The 27,281-nt window shown below is 32.0% G+C and overlaps 1 protein-coding gene across 9 annotated transcripts in view; it reads left to right on the top strand.

The window, feature by feature from the left end:
• rut (rutabaga) overlaps positions 1 to 27,281 on the top strand; it is a 92,521-nt gene that overhangs the window by 55,961 nt on the left and 9,279 nt on the right. For 4 of the 9 annotated variants that reach the window (XM_064355185.1, XM_064355184.1, XM_064355181.1 and 1 more), the window contains exons 7-15: positions 8,478 to 8,622; positions 12,370 to 12,552; positions 15,650 to 15,730; positions 15,968 to 16,048; positions 19,349 to 19,534; positions 19,600 to 19,878; positions 23,722 to 23,993; positions 24,042 to 24,291; positions 24,401 to 24,782. In XM_064355185.1, coding sequence (XP_064211255.1) covers positions 8,478 to 8,622; positions 12,370 to 12,552; positions 15,650 to 15,730; positions 15,968 to 16,048; positions 19,349 to 19,534; positions 19,600 to 19,878; positions 23,722 to 23,993; positions 24,042 to 24,291; positions 24,401 to 24,782 — 1,859 coding nt within the window. The remainder of the gene's footprint in view (positions 1 to 8,477; positions 8,623 to 12,369; positions 12,553 to 15,649; positions 15,731 to 15,967; positions 16,049 to 19,348; positions 19,535 to 19,599; positions 19,879 to 23,721; positions 23,994 to 24,041; positions 24,292 to 24,400; positions 24,783 to 27,281) is intronic. The other 5 variants (XM_064355182.1, XM_064355180.1, XM_015983299.2 and 2 more) reach the window with 5 other exon arrangements.

Below are 27,281 nucleotides of genomic sequence, written 5' to 3'. Positions count from 1 at the left end.
TCAAATTAAAAATAAATAATAAGCACGGAATTTTAAAGATTTTAATCACCCATAACTCAATTTTTCTAAATTGAATTTCAGATTTTTTTCTTTACTGAATTAAGGATAATTTAATTCTGCGTCAATCGATATTAACATTTTCTTTAGCTATATTTAGTAGTTTTCAAGTTATTTTGACGGGAATTATATTACTAACCGTATAAAAATAGTACTTATTATTGGATATGCCACAAATTTTGTTAAATTCAAAGTTTTCTGTAAATACAAAATAAACTCAATTTGAGTTTGGAAAATAACCTTTGATACTTCACTTTTTATAATAATATGCGAAAAATGTTATGATCTATGATTTTCCCACTGGCTACAAAAAGTTAAAATAACTTGAAATCTATTGAAGTAGAATGAAACAAAAATAGAAGCATTATTATTTAGATATTTGAGGTTCAAGAAAGGTAACCTTATTCGGGTTTTGTTAGGTGTTTTTGGAAATCTTAAAACACCAAAACAAAGATTTAAGTTTTGTCTTTCAAATCCTAAATGTGATTTCAAAATATATTTGAAAATATAAAGTTAGCGATTTTTGAAATCCAAAATTGTGTTGAAGTGAAAATATCTCGTAAACGTAAATTATAAGGACCCTGAAAACCGCAATAAAAAGTACAACTTTCCATCTAACCACAATTTATTGGTGTCGGTTCAGATGCAATACATTTTTAATTTTGATATTTTGAAGCTTCTTGTTATTATTTTATTATTTATTATTATTCTTCAAAAATAATGTTTGTTACAAAAATCGTTATAGAAATAGCAACGACTCGGCAATTTATCTTTCAAAAAGCCAACTCAGCCACTTTTGTGCTGCTCTTCATCTCACAATGACTCAACGAACGGGATTTAGTTCCTGCATCGAGATAATCAATGGGTGCAATCGGCTTTCGTCATTGTCAAAAATTTTCAATTATCGATACTGTTCAATTTCAATGGACCCTTTCAAAGCAACTTGCGCAAACACTCACATGTCTCTAACAGTACTAAACGCTTTAAGAGACACGTGATCCGGTTCAGCTTCCGTCAAATATAAATGTTTACAAATTCCATCAATCCTCATTTCCGTCCAAACGAAAATCAACAATTAATCACGACTTTACGAGAAGAGAATTAAAAATGCAGCGCTAGGTCTAGTAAATAAATTTTAATTAAAGCACGGCTCTGATTTATCACATTTGACCGAAAACGGAGAATAATAATACAGTGTTATCATTTACAATCTTGTAATGCCATAAGTAAGCAGTAAAGGAGTGTTAGTGCTGTCAAATCGGACTCGGCTATCTAATTCAACAATAGGGCACCCACGCTCTATCTCTTCCACCCGTAAAAGTGACCATAACACGGCTATGTACGTGGAGATAACCCGGAGTTGGGCAAATTGGTAAGTAACGAACTTAAGTCAACAATAGGTCATTATGCTACATTTTGCATAACACCAGGAACGTCGTTAATTTATCGTCCCAATTAAATTTAATTGACTCGAAACTACTTCAATCTTTTCAATAATCGCAAACTAAATCATCCGAGTTTCGATTGCAGACACGTCCCAGCCTTGTAGCCTTATTTGTGGCAATTACTGCAATTTATACAAGGTGGATGATGGATTATTTATTCAAACGTGAAGTTGGTGCATTTGCAATTAATTTGCTTATCCGAACCAATCTTAGATGAGATTGCGCCACATTTTCGCCGGGCGATAAATTGCCCTAGCTTAATTAGTTGCATTGCTGACGTTATCGAGACGAAACATCGGCCCAAAGTGACAAGTCTCTCAAGGGGATGTTTCATTTCCTTGTGATTTCCGCGCAGGGAGAGATTGAGTAAATGGAGTCATATTTTTTCGCTCCCTCAATCATATTCCGGGAATTTAAGTTAAATTACAACCCTGACTCTTAGCTAAATGTACGACATGCATTATGAATCCATTGTTAATTTAGCTTCGGCTACCCACATCCACATTATTCCACCCTTACTTCATTAAATTAAAATATCTTTGAGAGCCCTAAGCCGGAATGTCGTTTCGGGAAAATACGGAGGAACAATTTAAATCTCGACTGCGGATGGTGGGCTTGGGAGCGATTTTGTACCCACTATGTCACGTTTTAAATAAATTTTATAAAAATATGACGATTTTTAACTGCAGACAAGAGGAACAGCTGCGTTCATAAATTGTTGCGAATTTGCTAAATTTAAGCGTTATGAGTGGTTTGGCAATGTTTATGTCTTACTACATGAATTATTTTTATTGGTTGGACTGCGTACCTCTTAATTAATGCAAATGTATGGCTAAGGCCAGGCCCGGACTTGGGGCAAAAACCTCTATTTTAAAATATCACCAATTATTTAAAAAACGTCTTGTGTCCCAACTTATTATTTTTTTCTTGCATTTTAGTCAACCATTTGCGTCAAACCTTATCTAATTAAAAGATGTAAACAAGAGTAGTAAAACTCTCATTTAACTGTTTTTGATGAAATTTATTAGGCAATTGTAAGATTTCAAGTGGATTTTTTAAATAATAAATATTTCAAAAGTTGAAAGGTTTAGGTGTTTGAAATTACATTAAAAAGATAAAAAATTAACCGCAGAATAACATAAATTAGTCAGTTCTGACTGACTATACTGGGTGATTGTTTTAGGGCCTACATTAGAAACTTTTTAACTTCTAATAAAACTAGAGCTCGACTATTGCGAGTTCAACTAAATTATTTTCAAAATGTCTGAGCTTTTGGAACTACGAGAAATTGCCACCAACTTTGAAATTTTAAATAGTAACCAAACAATTTATTGCATTTTTGAATTCACCTTCTGAAACTGAGTAAAATTTACCCAAGTTGTTGGTACTTATCTGTCATGGTTTATGACACATGTCAATTTTTTTCTTAATTTTTTTTGCAAGAGTTTATTTTGCAAGAGTTTATTTAAAATATCACGGCCCTTGAACTGTTTACGATAAGTGAATATTTTTTTTGCATTCGATAACCGAAATTTCGAAGAGCCTTCTAGAATTTTCAAAATTGTCATCTGTCAAAATTCAAGGCTAGTATGATTTTTTAAAATGGTTATTAAAAATCGGCTATCAAATTTCAAACGAATCGACCCTATTTTCTTAACGGCAATCGAAAAAACAATATTTATGGTGATTTTTATCAATACGTCCTATACCTATCTCATACAGTTTTTGAAAAAAATCACAAAAAACGAATTTTATTTCGTAATTTTTCTAGTTAATCAAGTAGACCTTGCAAAATTGTCAACAATTGTCAAACTTCAACATTTATTTAATTTTTAGCTGGTTTATTATCGAATAAGCAGCAAAACAAAATATTTAATTATGGTTTAAGCTATTTTAGTGAATTATGTAAAGTAACTCAGTCAGTTTGCTATCGAATTATGAACTTCTTGAGTGAAAATGGTGAACAAATCTAACATTTCTTTTACTCAGTGGCACAATTTTTTAATTTTTGTCGAAAGTTTACTCGAAAAATGAAAATTGTGAGCTAGAATTCGTTTTTTTTTGCAAATTTTTCAAAAACTGTAATGTTTTTAATGTTAATGTTAATAAAAGCTTGCATAAAAATTGATCTTTTTTTGATTGCCATTAAAAAAACAGGGTCATCCCATTTGAAAAAACTTTGTTATAATAATTTGTAAATTATCAAAATTATCATTTTCAAAAAATCATAGTAGCCTTGCAGTTTGACAATTGACAATCGTAAAAATTTCATAAGACCCTTTGAGCCTTTGGTTATCAAATGCAAAAAGAATTATTCATTTATTTTAAAGAGTTCATGAACTGTGATATTTAAAATGAACTTCTGTAAATAAAAATTTTGACAAAAAAATTGACATACTTCAAAAACTATGACAGAAGAGGCGAATCCAAAAATGCAATAAAAACAGGTAGTTACCATTTAAAATTTCAAAGTTGGCGTCAATTTCTCGTAGTTCCGGAAGTACAGCCATCTTAAAAATATAATTTAGTTGAATTCTGAATAGTCGATTTGGATTGTATATAAAATTTTAAAGCTTTACCTGTATTAAAAGTTAAAGAATTTGTAATGTAACCCTTAAAAGAATCATCCTGTATGTTTGCACTTGATTTCCTTTACTTAATTTTTTTTTCAAAATCGGTTTTTGCACATTTTTTTAAATGTAACCTAATTATTTAAACAGAAAAGTATTAACTAATTGAAACTAAATGTTAATTAAATTTTCGAATACATGATTGACATCCAGAACTATGATTTTCTGCCCCTAGTGAAAATAAAAATAAAAAATGTTACTTACCTCATGTCCACTTCTGCTGAATTGTTGTCAATTTTAATTAAAAATATACAGTGATGTATTAGCTGTTTCAAAACTATAAAAACGCCAATCGTATTTTGCTGTCTTATTTTTTTTAAATAAGGTTAATAAAAATATACGATAGTTATTATTAATTCGATCTCTCATTGAAACTATAACTTATATTAGCTATTAGTTTTTTGAATTGCATGAACAATTTGTAATAACTAATTTAAAAAAAATGCGACGTTGGCATTTTTACAGTTTTGAATCAGCTAATACATGATTTACACATTAATAAGGCGTCAAAAAAAACGAAAATATTAATTATTTAAAGAAATTGTCGTTAAAATATTAATTCATACGTTTAGTGCAGTCAGTAGCAAGATTATCGCTCCTTTTGCGAGTCTCTAACAAAAAAAAAATAGTCCTGTATCATTTTCAATTATTATTATTTTTATACAGTGTGTCACGATTAATACAGTGAAATGTTCAATAACAGTATTTTAGTGGTAATTTTGTTAGTGATTTACCTTCTCCATTCTTTATGTGATTTCGAGTCACGAAAATGTTCACTTAATTTGTTTGTGACGGCGTCTATTTGGCCATTATCCAAATGTCTGCTGAATTTTTAATACATCGCCGTCTCTTTTGTCTCAAACGCTAAAATCTGCCACTTCTGGGCTTGAAATTGTTTTATTTTAATTACCACACACGAGTCCAGTTATGGAAAATGCACTTCAAATTCGAAGCGCGCACGTAAAATGAATATAAAGTAGAATCGTTAATTCAGCCGGTTGTCTCTTTGCACTATTTTATATTTAAATGAGAGCTACCATCGTTTCTACGCTGATTAAACTCCACTTTAATCTTCGCTTAACTTTCTTTCCTTTTGTAACTGAACAGATTGTAATATGGTTGAGTTAACTCGCCTTTATCAAAGTATTAGCTGCAAAAGACGCCCTGTCACATTTCAGGTCGTTCCCTCCCGGAAAAAATCCGGGGATTGTGTCAGACTGACCTATTTAATTGATTCCCTTATAATGGAGCGGTTTCAGGAATTAACTAAACTGAAACCATCCCAATGCCTCAGATTAGCCCCGACATCGTTCGAATCGCTATTACGGGATTATTGTACAAGTTATAATGCCTCGAACAATGTTTGAATTGCCCCAGATTTATTAGGGAAGAAAAGTGTCGTTCAAGAAGTAATGTAATTATCACTGAATAATGAAGCTCTCAAGGCAAAAAATCTCGCTTGTCATTGCCGTCACGAAATTGTACAATAAATTGCCGAATTACTTTCATCATCCATTATAAGGTTATTCAGATCAACGTGTCCGATAAAAGTTGAGTAATTTCTCACAGACTGTCTAATAGTTAGCATGAACTAATGGAGTTTAGTTTTTGTGTCGGAGACGCGACCACATAAATAGCACTTATGATTAAAAGAAAACGGTAATTTATTGGGCATCACACTGTCTGAGCTGTTTTCTTAGATCTAAAAATGTTGGGTAAAAATAAAATTCGTGGAATATGGAGCACGAAAGTCAGGCGAGATAGGCTACTGGGAAGTGTTTATGCGCACAAAAGTGCGGCAGTTTTCTTCTTTTCCGAACAGTATGAGAGCTTCTCCAAATTTTGGGGACAAGCGCGCCATTTCCTATTAATTGCCTATTATTAGAAATTAAAACTAGATCTTTTTTTGAGAGTCCTCTATCATAGTCCCTCAAGTAATATTAGTTTGTTCACAGAGTTTTTTGACGAATTATTACCTAGTTTACTTCTTAATTATGGAAAAATAATTTTTCTGGGTGATTTTAATATTGACCATACTTTTGATAATAACGTGATAGATATTTTTGCCACTTACGGTTTTACTCAAACTCAACACTTTTTCCTGTCACCGAATTATATATACATGTACATTAAAAAAATCATACTAAAATCTTTAAATTATGTTACTTACAGAGATTACAAATATTTTTTATACTCCGACATTCTTGAGGATTTACAAAATATAAAGTGGGATGAAATGTTTTACATTAACCATACTGAGTATAAGTTACACCTTTTTAATTACAACTTTACAAAATTATTTGACAAACATGCCTATTTAGTCACTAGAAAACTTATAAAAAAATATTCACCTTGGTTAACAGGTTACATTAAGAAATTAATGAAAAAATGAGGCATAGCCCTAGCAATATTTAAATGTACTAAACTTAAAGTTGAAGGGAAGCTTTGTAACTTTTGTGTGTCAGAAGTTGAACAACATTAAATATTAAAAACATTAAAAAATTTTACTTTAAAATCTCGTGAAAACACTCATATTTAATAAAAATCAATGATTATTTTTTAGCTGTTTTTAACTCTAGTTTTCCTAAACACTTAATTATTATATACAAAATACATACAATAAAAACTTTAAATTTTCTTTTCTTTTATGAATTAATGAAATTCATGATATTATCATTAATTTTCAATCGAATGCGACAAGTTTTGATAAAATAAACGCTAAAATGCTAAAACTCATAGTGACCTCAGGCCTATTAGTATTATTTCAACTTTATCTAAAATATTAGAAAAAGTAATTTTCGAACAAATATATACTTTTGTAAATTTTCATAATAATATGTATTTTTGTAAATTTTTATAATATTCTTCCGTTTTCACAATCGGGGTTTAGTAAAGGTTTCAGTACAAATGCTTATAACGGTTTAAATACTGCATTGATATTACTCGATTTTTCGAAGGCTCTTGATCAAATTAATCATTCTTTGCTTTATGCTAAACTTAAGTTTCTGGGTTTTGAGAAAAACTGCTTAAAATTCTTTTTTCATTATTTAAATGAGCGTAGTGAGATGATTCAACTTGAGAATTTATTGTCACACTGTGTAAGATTTACATCAAGGGTACCCCAAGGCTCCTTCTTAGGGCCCTTATTGTACCTTTTATATACTTTTGACATTGATCTCCACATTCGTTTTGAAAAATCTAAATTAAAAATTGTCAAACGTATAAAATTACTCTCTCTTTTAGTAAAAAATAGTTACGTAGGTTTGCGTCTACTTTACCAAAATTGAAATATAATTAACTTCAAATTAAGAAAAAAATTCTTTGTGTGAAACACTTGTATTACCTATTATAAATTATGTCTCACTCTTTTCAAAAGCTTTTATTTAACTTGCTTTGTTGTCGGTATGTCTGTAAGTCAAGACTAAAAAGCAATAAATAAAAAAAAATAAAATTTTTTTTTAGAAAAAAGCTTTTATTTAAAAAATGCATAAAAAAGTAAAAAACAATGTTTTTTTTCAGAGGAGAATATTTTTGCTTACAAATTAGGATTTTAAAATTTATAAAAGCTTTGGGAACGGTCATAAGTCACAACAACACGGCAGTACAGAATTACTTTCTTAAATTGAGTACTGTTCCCAAAGCTTTTTATAAATTCTAAAATCCTAATTTGTAATCAAAAATATTCTCCTCTGATAGAAAAACATTATTTTTTATTTTTTTTATTTTTTTTACTCTGGTCTGGACTCTAGTTACAAAAATTGTTTTTTAATATTTTTTTTTAATAATTGTAGATTTATTCGCAAACCTAGAAAATATGATCACATTTCTCTTAAAATTAAAGAATTAAATTAGCTAAAACTTGATTATAATTTTAAATGTTTGATGGTTGTTATGGTTCACTCTCTGCAGATTTCTGCACAATGTAAATCTTGTTTCTTAGATCTTTTACCTATAATGCTGTTTATAATATCGAAAACCAAAGTCAAAGCCAGTAAACTTATTTAAAAAACAAATGAAGTTAAAATTTTTATTACTTTAGTAATTATTCTTTTGTTGTTTTGTTTTTATTTTGTATCTTTGTTTTTATTATTATTATTTTTTACATTTTTTCAACAGTATTTAGGACACATATTTATTTTCCTTTAGTATTATATAAAAATTGTTTTTTTTTCACATTTATTTTTAGTTTTGGTTTTTGTCTTTTTGTTTAATTTATATTTTTGTTTTGTTTTGTGAGAGGTTAAGTAGGGTAGCGTTACCTTAACTCCGCCACCTCACATTTTTTTCTTGAACAAAATTATTATTATTAAAATTATTAAATTGTTATTTCCTGGTTTGTCCGCAGGCGGGTGCACATCACCCAGGCCACCCTGGACTACCTGGGGGGCGAATACGAGGTGGAACCCGGTAACGGCGCCACCCGGAACCAGTACCTGCGAGACCACTGCGTCACCACATACTTCATCGTACCACCAGCTCGCCGGAGAAAGGTACTTGTCGCTTCTTGATCACCAAGACACGACAATCGGAACGTCTGTATAGTGACAACAAGCTGCTCTGGAATGGCGCTGTAATTGGCGATTTTTAATCCGCTGCCGTGTTTACATGCCCTGTTAATATGGGGCGTGTCGCAATCTAATCAATGAGCAAAAGGTTAAAGCTGAGAGGTACACGAAATGCAAATCAGCTATTACAATAGAAAAGTAGCAAAGGTTATTATGCATAGCGATTGAGTTTGCTTAAGTAATGAAACATTTTACGTGGGGACAAGTTCATTACTCATGTCTATATTTGCACATCGGCGAGAAAATTCACGTTACGTCGGAAATTAATTACAATCGGCGTTTTTCTTTGAAATTTGAAACAACAAGATTTAGGGCTTTTTCTATTGTGTGATGAAATATCGGAGGGATTATTAGGGCAATAAATTTGTGGATTCATGACTCGCCATTTCAGAGCAGGGCCGAATTGTTGGATAGTTCTTTCGTAATTTGTAAATGAAGAATGCGCTCTTTTGTAGTGTGAGGGAAGTATGACAATTTGCGAATTTTCGATTATTCACAATGCCTGTCGTGCATTTACCTTTGAACTTTTCGCTCGCTGAAACCGAATAAAACTAAGAAAAGCTCGTTTTGTGTTTGCCAGGTATCGTGAATAATCTCTTGTTTTCATTACTCCTCTATTATACCCAGTGTTTCAATGTGTCTATTGTCTTCTGCACGGTTGATGCACTCCTCCCTCTGCCTCTAGTTTTTGTTCGAGCTTCCACACGACTTTATCACATATCTCCTGTTGTGGCACGTTTTTTCGTGTTGTCATACCAATAACAAGTTTGATTTAACTCTGCCGTGTGAATTCCTCCGAAAGCGTTTAATTAAACGGATTAAGACCCGGAAGATGATGAAAGCTCGATTTCAATGAGAGCTTTTATCACGGAGTATGATTTCAATTACGTAATGAACTTTTAATTATGCGCTTTCATTGTCGGATGTCCAAGAAAAATCCAATTAATCGTGTTTGTGCCTTTCTCTACTAAATACGCTCAAAACCAAACCCAACTCCACCTAGGTTTTGCTTGACCTCACCTCACCCATTAGTGGAGGCCAAGGGTGAATCACAAGGGCTGTTAACGGGCACAGAAATGAGCCAAAATCAATAAAGCAAAGTGCAATAAGCACTGCACTGATCCTCCAAGTTATTTCATTCAAAGGAAATTGTACAGGATGGTCAAAACTGCATTTCCCTATCGTCCTTTGTTTTCGACTTTAAACAAAAGTTGACATTTTAGTGAAATATTAAAAAAATTCATATCTTCCTTATTGTAAAAGATACACATTTGAAACAAAGACGTTATACAGGCATTTTTTTACAGAGAATTTAATAATGTTATCAGCGATTTTTTTTTAATCATTCGTTTAGCTGTAATGACATAAGTTGTATTGTTTTTAATGATAATCATAGTTGGCTATGACATTTTCAAAAAGCTTATTGTTTTCTGAACTGAAAACAATATAAATACAGTTTGATATTTTATATACTTTTGATAAAAAATATATTCAAAATATTTGAAAGTAGATGGCCATGGAAAAATTATTCCACATAAAAGATGCGAATAATCTAGAAATTTTGTGAACGGTTATTAAAGTAAAAAATGTGAAGTTATAAAAATAAGCTAAGCTAAAGTTATTTTCAATTCGGAAATAAAATTAACTAGACGCCCTCTGGTGATGACTTTTGAATTATGTCGAAAACAGTAAAGAAATTTTCGTAATGCCACATTTAACTGACATTTAATGAATTGTTCAACAATTTTGCGTGTATAGTGTTAATTACTTACAATAGAAAGAATCGCTTTAAAAGTACGTGGTGGTAAATACTAGCGTTGACTTTGGTTCTGTAGTTTTTCGTGGTATAAAGTGTTTATTGTTGGAACTTGAAAGTGGATAAAAAGTGAAAAATATTTAAATTTTGATTACAAAGTGTTATCAAACAGTTGTCTAATTAAATATTATAAGTAATGGATCACAGCGAATACAAAGTTTGGCTCAAGAAACCAATAAATTAGTGAAGTGTTATGAATTTTAGGTTAGAATTTTCCACTGAAAAAAATCATGAAATGCTGCGGTAAATCTACAAAACTACAATAAAGATTAACAACTGCTGATACATTTAAACGTAAATTATGCCAAAAGGTAGGCGTTTCAATGTCTTTGTAATAATTTTCCAATAAAGAAAGTGAACCAAACAGTCATTCGTTATTCGTGTTTTCCTCGTCATCTCTCATTTGTCAACATAAGTTTCTTGCATCAAAGATGCAATAATCATTCCGCATAGGCAATGTAATAATTGTGAAGCCTCAAAATTCGTACAACGCTCAAAATATCCGAATAAACATTTTCCCGCCATTTATGGTTACTGTTTTCGACCTAGCTCAGTGGCGCCCCCAACGGTAATTTTACTTCCGAATTGAACAAATATACGAGCGTCGCAGATTTTAATTACATAAAAAATGTGCAGAAAATTGTAAATGATGTCACCACCATTTATGACTTAGTGAAGAGCAATGGAGGTGACGTTAATAATGTTGCGTATTTTTTTACCGCAGATGGAATTTAATTTTGGTGTTTGTATTAACATTTTTTTTATAAAATAAAATTTTATTGATACGTAATGATACAATTAATAAGATTTTTCTTCTTCCGACATTTAATGTTTAAAATTGGAAAATAGAATGACAACGTAAGCTTGCCATTTTAAATAAAAAAACAAATAATTTTTATTAATTGTAAAAATTTTATCTAATAAAAATTTATTATGCTGTTTTTTAATTAATTAGGGTTTAAAAAATTATTAAATTATAAATACTTTTTCGATAAACACAATTTTCATAGTTTTAATTAAAAATCCAAAAATTTTTCATGGCCTACTATAAAGAAAAAGCGAAATGTTTTGTTTTTTCTTACATATTTAAAATTATGTATTACACAAATAGACATATCAAATCAGAAAAAAATAAGTTTTTCGAAAATGTCACAGCCAACTATGATTCCTATTTAAAAAATAGAACTTTATGCAATTACAGTTAAACGAACGGTTGAAAAAAATCGCTGATAATATTATTAGATTCTCTGAACAAAAGTGCCTGTATAATGTTTTTGTTTCAAATGACTATCTTTTTTAATAAGGAAGATATGATTTTTTTAAGATTTCGCTAAAATGTTACTTCTGCTTATAAGTCGAAAACAAAAGACGATAGCGAGATGCGGCTTTGACCAAAATTATTTTCTCAAATAACGGACTCGAGAATGTTTCATTCGTTTTTCTCTTAACTTCTTAATTTCGGAGTTCCCGTATTTGGACAATCAAAATGCCTCACCCTTTACATACATAAATTATTTTCCCCAATCTCGTTTTTTTTTTGAGATCGCTTCAGAACACTATTTGTTGACGTACGTATAAATATTTGCTTTGTGTTTAAGAAGCTGGTAAGCTATTAAGTACTGCGTTTTTGCTCGGAATTCAATCCTCGTTTTTAAAAATTTCTTTCGGAAACATGAAGTATCCACATAGCGGGCATTCGTCGCCGGAGTTTTCCGGTTATCGCGCTTTTACGCGGATATAAAATTCATGGCCCTTCAGCCCTCCCTTTCCGGACATCCGACGTAGTTAGACCAGGCTTGTATCTAACCCTTGTGACTAACCTGCCCTCCCCGGCCCTTCCGGTGGATCTCTTCCAGCCACTCTTGTTCAACACGCTGCAGGTCCGATCGGCCCTTGGTGCGGCTCAGAGGCGCAAACTCAGCTTCAAGAACGTCTCCAACGTCGTGGTCCAGCTCCTCCACTCCATTAAGTACTCCATGGAAGTGCCCTTCTCCAACATGGCCCTCCAGCCCGACCTCAAGTCCACCAACGCCCGGAAGGTGAGTTCTCGGACGGCTCCAGGAGCGGTAACAACGGATGTTGCAAGAATTGTTTTTTTAATTTGTGGCTTGATTTTTCTTGCAATGTCCGTGGAGAAACTCGACTGGCATAACCCGTAACCGGAATAACTTAGACATAAATGCAACGCACTGATTAATAATTTTTTAAAAGCACCTCTGCACAGTTGTTTTCACTTTCATATGCAAAGTATTCCTAACCGTTACAGCACTCGCACTGGATACCTTGCATTAATTAAACACGATGCATTACAAAATCTCCAGACACAGGATCTCCCATTTGTGTGTGTACCAAGCTGAAGCGAACGAAATGTTCGGCTCAGTTTGGATCGTTGATTTTCAGAGCGAAAAAGCTACGTTTTTTCGGCTTTTTTGCACGAAATTTTACTTTGTTCTCTTCTGCATCTGGCACTAATTGTATCACATGGCGGGCTGTAAAATTAAGATACATTGGACTGATCAGAAATTGCGCAGCGACACAATAAGAAATAAATGGCATTTCCTTTCAGCTCGTCCTCTAACAATCCAATTATTCTCTTCTTAAAGTTCCAACACTCCCTTCCTCAAACTTCACAAAGTATGGAAAATACGAAAATCAAGTTTCCACTCTAGTGCTGTCTTGCTTTTTTTTAAATAGTTATTTTTGTAATTTGCCGCCATTTTGATGCTTTAATTGGCATCTTAAAGCACGCAACGTCTTCAAGTGCGATGTCATTATAGTCATTATTTACGAAAATTTTTAGGTTGGCAAGAGGCAAATTTGGGACGGTATTTTTGCGAATTTCACAAATTTCAGGGGGTGTGTTTATGCAAGATTATCTTCATTATCATCCAAACTCTTGTTTTTTGTCAAAACTTTGATAAAACAAAATTTTTAAATCAATTTTTCACTTTCAAAATTTTGATATCACCAACTGTCACAAAAATACCTAAATCGACTAAAATAACAATTTTTGTTTAAAAACGACAAAAAGGGGGCAAATTGCAAAAATAGTTTAAAATATATATATATATATATATATATATATATATATATATTATATACAGGGTCGCTAAAAAGTATGGATACAGTTAAATATTATAAAAACTATTCATCAAAACTTATTTAAATTTAGTCTATGCTTAAGAGTATATAAATTATATCTTTTCAGATGTTTATTAAATTTCTATTTCCATTTGTTCTTCAGATACAAGGCTAACTTGATTTTTTTTTAAATAGCAACAAGGGTCAAATTTAATATTTTTGAGAAAAGCATTTTTTCTGTGTTTTATGGTATAACACATGCAAACCCTAGTTTAATCGAAACTTAAAAAAAATCGAAAATTTTGAAAAATGTAAAATTTTATTAGTCTTGGAAATGTTGTCTTTATCTATCGTTAGCTCATTAACCAAAAAATAAGTAAAAGTCAAAAATAATTGGTAAAATAACACTTTAAATGAAAAAGAACACGTTTTAATTAAGAAATTTTAAACACGGTATACTTGATTTTTATGCTACAAACGATGTTCAAACTGATTTCCACTAACTTCTTGGCTTTCTGTCGCCATGATAAACCAACATGAGAATTTTTTGCTGTTTTACTTAAATGCACCATTCTTAAGCTAATCATTGCACCCAAGTTTAATTTTTGGCTAATATACAAGTGACGGATATCGCTAACACTATTTTCAAAGCTAACTTAGTTTTACTATTCCAGAAAATTTTTGAATTTTTATTTTTTTACATTTTAATAAAAGTAAATTTAGAAAAAAATGCTCTTTTAAAAATGATTAAATTTGACCCTTCGTGCCATTTAAAAAAAAATAAGTTAGCCTTGAATTTTCAAAATAAATGACGATAAAAATTTGAAAAAGCCCTCACATGATAGAATTTAAACACTTTGAACTGTTCCCCAAATTTCAAGGTTTTCTGTTAAACCGTTCTGAAAATATTTAACTGTATCCATACTTTTTAGCGACTCTGTATATAAAATAAAAATATAATTATATATAAAATACAAAAAAATAAATAGTTGTATTGGTAGTACTGAGCTGGGTGTCATCAGTCATCAACTCATCACTGTAAGTCGTTAATTGAACAAGCCCGAGTAATTAACAAATTAAGAGGAAATAGTTTGAACAGATTTTGATAAATTAAACTAAAAAAATCAAACAACAAAGATAGAAAGTATATTACACGCGTTTTATAAGACTTAATTGTGGCACTCATTCTATTGATGCACTCCTTCGTCGTGCTCTAAAACCATTCGTGCCACAATAGAACTCGTATAATAATATACAATTAATGGACTTGTTTCCTAAAATACATAGCACATTTTTAGTAGAGTCGGAAAATGTTTCCTTTATTAAATTTTCGGGGTTCTTTTATCCCGTTTTCTTGTCACAGTCCATTTTTTACGTCGAATGCCATTAGTGACAATGATTGATTTCTACCATTTTTTAAAGACGCATTATTAAAGCAATCAATAAGAAACGCATTTAATGAAATACTGTTCCGTATCTTAATTTTATGAAAGCCTGCGACCGCTAACTATTTTTGTTAAAAAAGTGCAACGTTGTTGCTGGAATATTCGATAAAATAAAAGCGTTGCAATTTTTTAATAAACGTTCCGCAGCACGTAGCCTAGTGGAAACTTTAATATCGTCTATTTTGCAACAAAATCGTCGGAGCTTTCAGCCCGTCCCTGCAAATTTAAGCCGATTTGTCGCGCTTCTGTTTAAGCACTTGCTCGCAAATGACAAACCGTCGTAATGTTGAATGTTAATGTTGCCCCGCGAGCATCTCACTAATGCTTCCCGTTTATTGTAAAATACAGGATTGCTGTATGTTGTAATACCGCATGACGGTGTTGTTTGCATTTTAGGATGCGGTAAGTGTTGTATCTCTTCACAAACACTTAACTTCTTAGAACGTAATGTGAGTAGCCAAGACTATACTAGTGGTAAGTGTTCATACTTACTGCCTGTCATCGTCCCTTGTAACACATCGCATCAAACCTAACCCGATCAGAAGAACAATTTATTTCGAGTTTTGTAGCTGAATGTTTTGTCTCTTTGGTGTCACTCTGTGGCTTATAGGTGCTAGATCTGCAGCGGGTGCTCCATGCGGACCCTTCGGCGTGTGAGTCGTCCCAGCACCCTGCTGAAACTAGCAGCAAAGTGAGTTCTGTAGCTGCATTGCACCATTTTTCACTCAGCTTCTCAATCATCACCTCCATTTGTTCTCAGTGCTTGATTGGAGAATTTGTCGTTTGTTTTCCAGACGTTAGGCGGCCCAAGACAGCGTTTTGGGCCGCTTTGTGTTGTTACGTTCAGTGTTTTAAAGTGTCTAATTGTTCGGTTTCTATGTGCCTAACGTGTAGCCGTAGTCTTTAGTTGGTCTAATGTGGCTTATAGGTGCTAGAACTGCAGAGGGTGCTCCATGCCGAAATCTCACCCTCCACAGAACAAACACGCTCCCCAGATACAGAGACCAATGTGAGTTACACTCACTGGCTTTGCGTTTTCTCAACATTTTCATAAATACAGTGTTACAAAAATCTTCTTGCGCACACGCCGAGACCAAAAACCTTGATTTTTTTAAACCCAATTATAAGTTTTTTTTCCTTTTGCTGTTTAACATTCATAACTCTTTTTAACACTTAATCGACTGTTTTAATGAATTTATTTTAAACATATTATCCAACATAAAATAATTCAATTTTGACGATTTTTGATGTTCATGTAGCTTTAAGATCTTGATGAGTTATGTCTTTTCGTTCCAAAATATTTTCTTCGTTATGGACACAAATGCCGGAAAATACTTTTAATTTTTGTAAAATTCTGTAAAGTTTTAGTTTCTGGCATGTAACTGCCTGAGATGCTTCAACGAGTTGAGAAAACAGAAAGAACTGTTAATTTGAATGCCATTAAAGGAACACCTGAAACTAATTATTTTTCTACAATACTGTAATTTATTTGGCATTATAATTTATTACTTCGTCTTATTGCATGGAAAATAACACCACTAAAAAAGTTAGTCTCATATTATTTTTAAAGTCAGCATACAGGCTGTTCCAACGATCCGAAAAAGCTCCATAACTTATTTACTATTAAAGATATTGACTTTTTTTTTACATTATAACTGCGTTTTTCCGTATGTTTCTAAAATATTGCGGTATATACAGGGTGATTTTTTTAGGGCCTATATTAGAAAATTTTTAACTTCTAATATAGCTAGCGTTCAAAAATTTCGTATACTATCCAAATAGACCATTCTGACTTCAAGTAAATTATTTTGAAAATAGATGAATTTCCGGAACTGCGAGAAATTGGCGCGAAGTTTGAAATTTTAAATAGTAGTAACACATTTTTATTTCATATTTAAATCCACCTTCTCAAGCAGAGTAAAATTTATTTTTTTTATTTTTTCTTTATTCAAGTTTATTTGCAAGGGTTAATCTAAGATATCACAGCTCTTGAATCCTTTGCGATAAGAGAATATTTTTTTTTGCATTCGATAACCGAAGGCTTCAAGAGTCTTTGCGAATTTTCAAAATTATCACCTGTCAAAATTCATGGCTAGTGTGATTTTTTCAAAATGGTTATCAAAAAACTGCTATAGCTCAGTTTTTTCAAATGAAATGACCTTATTTTCTTAACGGCAGTCGAAAGAACATCGATATTTATGGTGACTTTTATCAATGCGTCCTATACCTCTTATGTATTTGAAAAAAATCAGAAAAAACGAATTTTAGTTCGTAATTCTCATAGGTAATCAAGTAGACTATGCAACATTGTCAACAATCGTTAAACTTCAATTTTTTTTTAATTTTTAGCTGGTTCATAATCGAATAAGCAGAAAAACAATAATATTTAATTATGGTTTATTATAACTTAGTGAATTATGTAAAGTAACTCAGTAGGTCTGCCATCGAATTTTGAACTTTTTGAATGAAAATGGTGAACAAATCGACCATTTCTTTTAACTAATAGCACAATTTTATCGTACCTTTTTAAAGATTACTTGATTAAAAATTAAAATAATGAGCTAAAATTTTGATTTTTGCGATTATTTCATAAACTGTAAGAGATAGATGTAGAAGATGTTAATAAAAGCTTGCATAAAAATTGATGTTTTTTTGATTGCCGTTGAAAAAACAGGGTCATCCCATTTGAAAAAACTAATTTTTAATCATTTTCAAAAAATCATAGTTGCCTTGCAATTTGACATTTGACAATTTTGAAGATTTGAGAAGATCCTTTGGCTATCAAATGCAAAAAGAATTATTCACTTATTTTAAAGCTATATAAAGCTTTAGCTATATTAGGAGTTACCCTAAATTTTATTGCATTTTTGGGCGTAACTTTTAATACTGATGATTTTAATCTAAACTTGTATTGGTCAATTCTTCTTAGTTTTTGAAATAATTAGATTTTTTTTCAAAGACGTTTTATTTGAAAATTTATTCCGCAAAAACAGAGAATCGTAGTAAAATAGGACTTTCACCACTTTAAAGAGAAAAGTTCAAACTTAGAAAAATTAGAAACAGAAAAATTAAGAAGTTTGTTAAAAGTTAAATAACTTGAAAAACTGAAATGGAACACCCTATTTAGGGCGCATTATAGAACACAATATTTACGGCAAATTTGAAAATTCGCGATAAATATTGAAATTTTAGTTATTTAACTGTAATAAATGACGATTCATGGCCTGAAGGTAACATTAAAGTTATTATTTTAGCTAAAAATTTTACTTTTCGACTACTAATACAATAGTTTTTTTTAATGTTTAACGCTAAATATCTTTTGGGCAGCAAAAGGCACTTAACTGTTAATATTTTTAAAGAGACAATTTATTTCTTTGTACACCATAAAGTTTTACAACAGATAATGTGGTTTGAGATAAGCAACTTTCACGATAAAATGTTTTAACAATGACCCGAAAATATTTACGATACTGATCGGTTCGTCTGAAAGACTACAGCCTGTCTGCAATAAATCACACAATAAGCTTGCCTGAGTGATTTGCTTGAAGGGTTCTTGCGGTTTGGGAAAATCATATAAAAATTTAATAAAAGAAGTTAAGCTTGAACTTTCTTCTTTAAAATTCTATTTTTTTGAGATTCTTAGTTTTGTGTAATATTTTTTTTAAAACGTGTTTTTGTCAAAAAAATCAAGTTATTTCAAAAACAAATCAAATAACTAATAATAATTTAGCTTAAAAACATCCAATAAAGGAAAAAAAATGGGTTATTCCATTTAAAAAAGCATAAGTTTGTGTTGTATCTAATTTCGAAAACACCCGGTATACTTGAAAATAATTTTAAGTAAGTCAGGGGTTTCACAGCTTTCCAAAAAAAAAGGTTAATTTCCTAACACTTAAAGGTCAATAATGGACTTTTTGCATCGCTAAGACACCCTGTATAATAATTCTGAATTGGGAATAATAATAATTTGAAACTCTTCTGGTGGACTTGTTATAAGTCTCGGGGTGTGCGCCTCTGTGTGAACTAACTCTTTCATCTGAAACTAACCTCTTGATGTTTTTGGATTTTGTGTTCCTCCACTTCCGGAGCCTGCCTTTTCAAGAAACAACTGTGTTTAGTTGACGTGTTAATAACAATACACTAGACCTAAGGTTTGCCACAACAACTAACAGACACCCACAGTATCGCGAATCCGCTTCTTAGACTTTATTTCCACTTACACAACACGCAACCAACATTAGAGCTTGCAGCTTCATTAACATCGGCTCCACCGGTGCGAAAGCCAGGATTTAATTTCTCGTTTTTTTAGAATAAAGTGACGGAAAAATTCAAAAGGCCGTTTAAAAAGAGGCACTCCAGCGTCTACCACCAGCCCTCGAACAGGGTTAATAAGTACTTGGCGCAAGCGATTGATGCGAGGAGTGTTGACAGGGAAAAGTCAACCCATGTTAACTTATTTACGCTGTGCTTTAAAGACAGCAGCAAGGAAAACCAGGTCAGTTTAAGTTTTAATCGAGTTAGAGGCGCCAAAGCAACTGAGAGGTGGCGTCTTTGTTTTAGTATCACGATGATTTGGATGTGGGCTATAGCTCGTCGCTTGTGTGCGCTTTGGTTCTGTTGGTCCTTCTTGGAGTGCTCCAAGTGACGGTGCTGCCGCGAACCATCATCCTGCTCTTGCTTTTCCTCACGGCGTTTGTGTGGATTTCGGTCGTTCTTATGCTGCTACTTGCCGTCCGCCTGCGCTGGATTCTGTGGGACATCTCGCACAGCTTCGTCCTAAGACTGGCCATCACCGTTTTTACCATAGTTTTAATATACACGGTAGCTCAAGTTAATGTGGTAAGTTCATAAACCTTAGGTTTGAATAAGGTTTTCAAGTTGGATCGCGTTTTGGGAAGTCATAGCCAAGGCCGTCTTAAGCGGGGGTACAAGGGGTACACGACACCCGGGCGTCAATATGAATTATTAAATATAATAATAATAATTTATTCATGGCAGTAAAATAGTTACAATATAATTAGTTACAACAAGAAAAAAACGATATTCGATAACTAAATTAAAATTTTATACCGTTATTCTTACCACAAATTGGACCAAAAGGCAGCAAAGCTGATCAAGGTTTTGGTCCAGACAATAAATAAGAAATAATAAAAAATAAAAATAAAGAGTGTGACTGAAGAAAAATAAATAATATAATAAAAAATATCTAATTCTATTTAATAAACAAATAAGAAAATATGATTTTTTACATTTTGTTATTTGTTTTTATTATGTTTTTCTACCAAGAAAAATATTGTGTGGCATTTTAAATTTTGTGATAAAAACTCTCAGTTTTCTTAATTTCTGCAATTCCTTGAAAATAAAAGTCTTTACTTTAGTAACATTTGATAGTAGTCAACTAGGTAGTGGTACCTAGTGATTGTTGATTTCGTAAAAACAAAAGGTAATAACTAATAAGATACAATTTTAGTGTTTATATTTGATTCTTTGAAGTAAAAAATGTTGAATGTATCAATAAATTTGTGATATATATTTTTTTATTCTTCGACACTGTCAAAATTTACGGTTTTTCTCCTGTGTAAGGAAGTTTTGACAACTGTTTGGCATTTCTCAGTACGAAACGTCAGATTATTTTTAACAAATTTAAAGCAATTTTAAGCCGTGCTGAGTCTATTTCGAAGAATAAAATGTTGTATTCAACTCGTTTTTGTGTAAATCGGTTCATTTATTTCGCCTCGTGGATGATAAACCACTCGTTTTCACTCGTGGTTTAAAAATCCACTCGTGAAATAAAGCGTCCGATTTACACTCAAACTCATTAAATAAATAACTATTAATACTACTTGGTATACTTATTATGTAGATCATTTTGAGTTTTTCTTCAACGGAGTATTGGAAAGGGCATTTTTTAACTGACAAATTATTATTTTTTGTCTGACAAGTAATGACAGTACAAATTTTTGTGAACCAAGCAAGACACGAGCTCTGTTTTCTCAAAGGTGAGTAAGATAAAACATTTGTCTGATCCCACCGTATGATCTTAACCAAATTAAAAGTTCAATTGCGCAAAACGCCTCAAGTTTTTTACTACTCCAAAAATTCTCACTTTAAAAATAGGAGGAATTTTATTATGAGAAAACGATTGCAATAGTTTGAAAACAAAAAAAAATAATGTAATTTTTTGCATTTCTCGCCCATACCATGAAAATTTGAGACAACATTAAAGCATCAAATTGAAGCGTGTTAGAAACTCTATCGTTTGCAATATAAGTTTTTTTTTGTTATTTAAAATATCTTCAAATTATTAAATACAGCTTATTTTTCTTGGTTGTTTTTACGATAAAGTGCATTAAAATTTTTATCAAGAAAGCTTAAATTAAAATTAATCATAAAATATTAATAATCAAAAATTAAAATATTCTTATAAGCTATGTTTTTTCACGTTGCACTTATTGCTATTATTGTTTATTTATTTGCACAGTTGTCTGACGGACAAAAGCGACTTTCTGGCTTCTAATATCGCAAACGCAAATTGGAAAAAAAAGAAAATCTCAAAATATTTACTGCTGCTATAAAAAAAATCCGTTAGTTCCATTAGGAACTTTTAATGATAATATCTAAATCGAAAAAACTGTTGAAGCAATAAAAGTACCACTTCCGTTACAATGAAAATGTTGACCAAGAAGACTTTTTGAATAAGTTCCTATGATTATGTAGATATAATAACAGACCCAGATTTACAAGTAACATCAACAACGGAAGCTTCAGATTTTGAAACTGACTTAAAGGATCCTGCTTTATGGCCTAATATTATCTATAATTGAAATTGAAATTACAAATTAGTTACAAATTTTACGTTGTTTTTCAGTTAATTATTTTCAAAAAAGTTTTACAAATAGTGAAAAGCTTACACATGATTGGTTAGTTTATTTAAAGGCCAATGATTCTGTATTTTGTTTCTATTGCTTTATTCAAAAATTCTGTAAATGCGTTTAATGACTTACGGGGAAATAACGATTGGAGACATTTGTCTAGAAATATAGAAAGGCCTGAAAAAAGTCAAACAGATTTTAAAAGGGTAAAGCAATCTCTATATTTGAAACAAAATATAGAAAAAAAACCTACATTGTGTTAATCAAGTTTTAATTAACCGTAAAAAAAGAGATGGAGGGCAGTTCTCGTACGAATTTTTTATATCATTCAGTATTTGGTTGATAAGCGTCGAATTTCAGCCATTTTCCTCGGTGTTTTGCAGCCGTTTTTGGTAACGTTTTTGAAAGTTATTTACAGAATACATTCTTTTACTCGGGTTGTAGATGCAAAAGTATTTTAAAATGCTGTAAGTACTTTATTTAATTCAGAAAAATTTTAAAAAAACTGAAAAAAAATTGGTGTACTTTGAACATTATTTTCCATCAACATTGTGTGTTAAAGAGAAAATAAATTACATTTGCACCTGTAGTGGACTCTTGGGAATAAAGCTGCTTTTGTTTTAAATTGAAATTGTCAATCGTTACCTGGTAAAAATCTTTAAACAAACTTGCGGTTCTAGCGTATGATTTCCACGATCTTTCTATTGTGCGCTCGCACTTAGCTTACCTTACCTTAAAACCTTTTACCTTAAAGGGGACTCGTTTATTAAAGACTTATTCTTGCCTTCATAATGAAAAAGACGTTTTTGTAAAAATTCTTAAAAAACTTAAAATTGGTCAAATATTTAATTTACATCCTCATATCTTCCTTCTGGATAAAGCTAGAAACTTTATTTTTTACAAGAGATTGCTCAATGAATGTAGTTTTTAACGTAAATACACAACTTTTAGTTTTGAGAAAAGAAAACTGAGAAAATTGGCCAACACTACGAGTACAAAGGCAATGCTACTTAAGCGCATTTCGCAGTAAATTTAAGTTGCAATAAATATGTGAGTGTTAAAGATATCGAAATGATTCTTGCACTAAAAACATATTTAATCTGTTAGCTTCATTTCTTCTCGATTATGACGTATAGGACGTATAGGTCAGTCTTTTAAAATAAAAAAATTGCTCGCATCTCGAAAATTTCACTTCACAAATTAGACACGTTACAAAAAAACTGCAATTTTCCCAATTTTCTTTTATCGAAACGGTAACTTGTGTATATACATTAAAAACTACATTCACTGAGCAATCCTTTGCAAAAAAATAAAGTTTCTAGCTTTATCCAGAAGGAAGATGTGACGATGTAAACACAAAATTTGACCAAATTTGAGTTTTTCAAAAATTTCCACAGAAACGTTTTTTCATAATAAAGGCAATTTCAAGTCGAAAAAATAAGTTTGGATTCGTAGTCAGCAGAAAATTTTACATAAGAATCAGGTTAAAAAATCGTGTGTCCTCCAATCCGGACGAACAAATAAATTATTAATTACATTGCGAGCCACTGACTGGACCCTCTCCTGGTCAGTTGACGTGTTAAAGTAATTTTTTAATTTTATTTAAGTTTTGTTATTTTTAATACTGTTTTGTAATTTAATAATAGAATAAAAACAACTAAAAACAAAAGTTGTAATTTTTTAAAAAACTGATAGGGGCGGGCACCCCGGCTTGAGACGGCCCTGGTCATAACTTTTACAATTTGACTTTGCAACTTTTCAAACTTGGTCCTTGTTGCGAACTTAACTCCCCTTCACGCCGGCTTTTTAGTTTACTTGTCGTCCACCCGACGAGTCGAAATGTGTGCCTACGACAGCGAACGTGACTCTGGACGGCGGTTTCAAGGAGGCGGACCACCGCGCCTGTCCCCTGCCCCAGTACATCGTGTTATCGTGCGCTTTGGGGTACTTGGCCGTTGCAATATTCCTCCGACTTCCCATTTTATTGAAAGCCGTTCTGCTCGTGATCATGTCAACGGTGTACATTTTGCTGATAACGCTGTCACACACCCGCCTGTTCACCTGTTACGACAAGCGAGTGAAGTAAGTTACAGGAACTCGGGAGAATTTTTACACAGGGGGCGTTTGCAGTCAGGTGGGATTAATCATCCCGGCCGATGTTCTGAGCGTCGTCCAGGTGCTTATGTTCGTCCTGGCCGTGCTCCTGCACGGCCGTCAGGTGGAATGGACGGCCCGTCTGGACTTCCTGTGGCAGGTCCAGGCCAACGAGGAGAAGCGCGAGATGGACGCACTCCAGCACTCGAACAAGCGGATTCTGTTCAATTTACTGCCGGCGCACGTCGCGACGCACTTCCTGGATAACCAGTTCAGGAATAATATGGTGAGTGGATGGGTTTTTACGTGCTGGCAACATTTCTGTTTCGTGCGATTTGTTTTTTCTTGATGTTGTCTGCACAAAAGGGGTAACATAGAAGAGCGTTCTCTTACAGAATACTCTATCACAGGAACTGTACCATCAGAGTTATTCAAGAGTGGGTGTTGTTTTTGCTTCCATCACTAATTATCACGAGTTCTACACCGAATTAGACGGGAACAATCAGGGTGTTGAATGTTTAAGACTCCTCAATGAGATTATAGCCGACTTTGACGACTTGCTGGGCGAAGAGCGGTTCAAAGCCATTGATAAGATCAAGACGGTGGGCTCCACCTACATGGCTGCTGTTGGCTTAATGCCAGATTTGCGAATTTTGGACGACGATGAGACCACCGCGGGGATTCACCTGAGCACACTGGTGGAGTTTGTTTTCGCAATGAGGGATCGCCTACTCAACATTAACGAGAACTCGTACAACAACTTCATGCTGCGAGTAGGTTAGTGTTCACCAACTTGTTCAAGCCGACGTGCGAATGTACAAATTTGAAACTCAATTAAAAAAAACTATCGATTTTTTACAATTGGATGTTTTTGCCTCAATGATTTTATGGAAAGACCTAACGTTCAAATGGCATGAAAAAAATACTGTCATAAGTAAATCAAACACAAGATCCTTCAATAATAATACGATAATAACTATAACATTGTATCTCATTTTTATAGACAACACTCCATTTATGGAGGTACAGCTATTTTTGGTTGAAATGGTTTATTATGTGTTGAACATAAAGTTACGTATTATTAATATGTCCTTAGAAAATAATTGAGAATTGTTCGCTGTGGACGTGCCATTGCTTAATTTACTCATAATTACGGTTACAGACCACCATTTTATTTTTTTAATATTATTTTATTATTTAATATATATTTCAATTCGAATAATGCAAACGATATATTCAAGAATCTAATCCACTCTTTCGGATTTAATGCACATATCAAAGCGACTAAAAAAATTACAGTTGCTTCGATAACATTATAATAAATTTTAATGACAATTTTTTCATTAATGTTATAGATCCGAAGTTATCAGGTCATAAAAAAGTAGTCATATTCTTAAACAAAATTGATATTACATCAAAACCAATACAAATTACAACTATACGAATGCATTTTCAGTGATTTTATGATCTTTACAATGCACTTGAAGTTGCCAATTAGCTCTTTACTGACACAAAAAATATCAGTGTCGAAGAAAAGTATGACAAATTTCTAAAATTTTTTGTTTACAATCTTAATAATATTTTCCCTTTGAAAAGTAAGAAAATTATCAAGAAGAATGTTAAACTAAAATGGTTTGCGTCGCAATTGAAACAAATGAGAGATTCACTGCGACTTATTACAGCTAAAAAGTTATTTCAAAATTTTAGAAAAGTAATTACTAACACAAAAAGAGAATAAATGTTACACAAATTACATCGCAAGTAACAATAATAATCTACATCTTACTAGAATTTTGTTAAATGTAACAGAAATACGAATAAACGTAGAAAAAATATCAGGAACATAGATGTGCCAGATGACATTTTTAACACGTATTTTGTAAATGTAGCAGAATAAATTATTGATACACTTTTCAAATTGCCCTATAAATAATAATAATACTCTACCAACAAAAAAACAACACTTTTGTGAGAAAGATTATTCCTAAGATTAAAAATAAACCAACTAAAAATATGTATGATATCAACATTACTTTAATAAAACGTGCTTTTGATGTGATAATTGCCCCCTTAACTAAATTTATCAATTCATGTATTGAAGTTCTTAAAGTTCATAAAATAATTCCGTTACATAAAGAAGGCTCAACAGATGAATTAAACAATTTTCGCCCAATTTCGATTTTGTAGACGTTTTCGAAAGTCTTTGAAATCATCTTAAAGGAACAAATTAATAATGTTCTGGCTGATAACAACCTTTTTTACGAAAATCAGTTTGGATTTCAAAGAGATAAATCCACTGTTGATGCTATCCTTTATTTAACTGGCATTGATGGGTTTTGAACAAAAGAATTATGTTGGATAAATATTTTGCGACCTATAGAAGGCTTTTTTAGATTGTGTTGGCTACAAAAAGTTGCTGTTAAATTATCTAACACTTTTGCATTTACCAATAAAAGCGTACAACTTATGCTAAGCTTCTTAAATGATCGGTATGAAATATATAAAATTATAAACTCGCTGTCTTATAGGACAAAAATAACAAGAGGGGTACCCCACAGGGTTCTGTATTAGGACCAGTTCTTTTTCTTATGTACCATGAGATCGAAAATATTCTGAATTAGAGCAAGTTGTGTCTACGGAAATTTAGGCACTATTTTAGTTTTTGGTTTTACACAGCATAAAATGTGGCTAAGGTTACACTTCACTTTCAAGGCTTGCTCTAATTCAGTATATTTTCGATCTCATGATATATCAACAATGTAAATGATGATTTCCCAGAGGTAAACATAACATTATTTTCTGGCGACAGCACTCTATGTAAACAATTAAACAATCTTGAGGTCCTTAAGCAGGAATTATGCCAAATACATGACAAAGCTCGTGTAGTATGTAATTATGTTTTTTTTACTGGTAATTTATTTTGCTTATTTAAAGCACGCAGTAGCGTGTTTTTTAAGTGTCCATGGCAACATCAATAACCCAAAAAACGTGAAATGGCAACTTTTTAATGATATTTTTTTTTATAATAATGACAATCAATTCCATGACAACGAATAGTATACTGGTCTCACATTACATTATTTACATTATTTCAAATTTTTGTTATATTAATATCAGTATTTCTGATTTCAAAGTTTATAAAAAATAACGTAAAGTATTCAGCGATAACTGGTCTTTAAAACACTTACTTTGTTTCGAGCACTCCGGCTACGCCGTCGTATTTTAAAAATCTCAATATGCACTTATACTTTAATATACTATTAAATACACTTCGTA

The sequence above is a fragment of the Tribolium castaneum genome, chromosome 2, assembly GCF_031307605.1.
Source record: "Tribolium castaneum strain GA2 chromosome 2, icTriCast1.1, whole genome shotgun sequence".
Taxonomy (NCBI): Eukaryota; Metazoa; Arthropoda; class Insecta; order Coleoptera; family Tenebrionidae; genus Tribolium; species Tribolium castaneum.
This window is presented reverse-complemented; position numbering and strand designations above follow the sequence as displayed.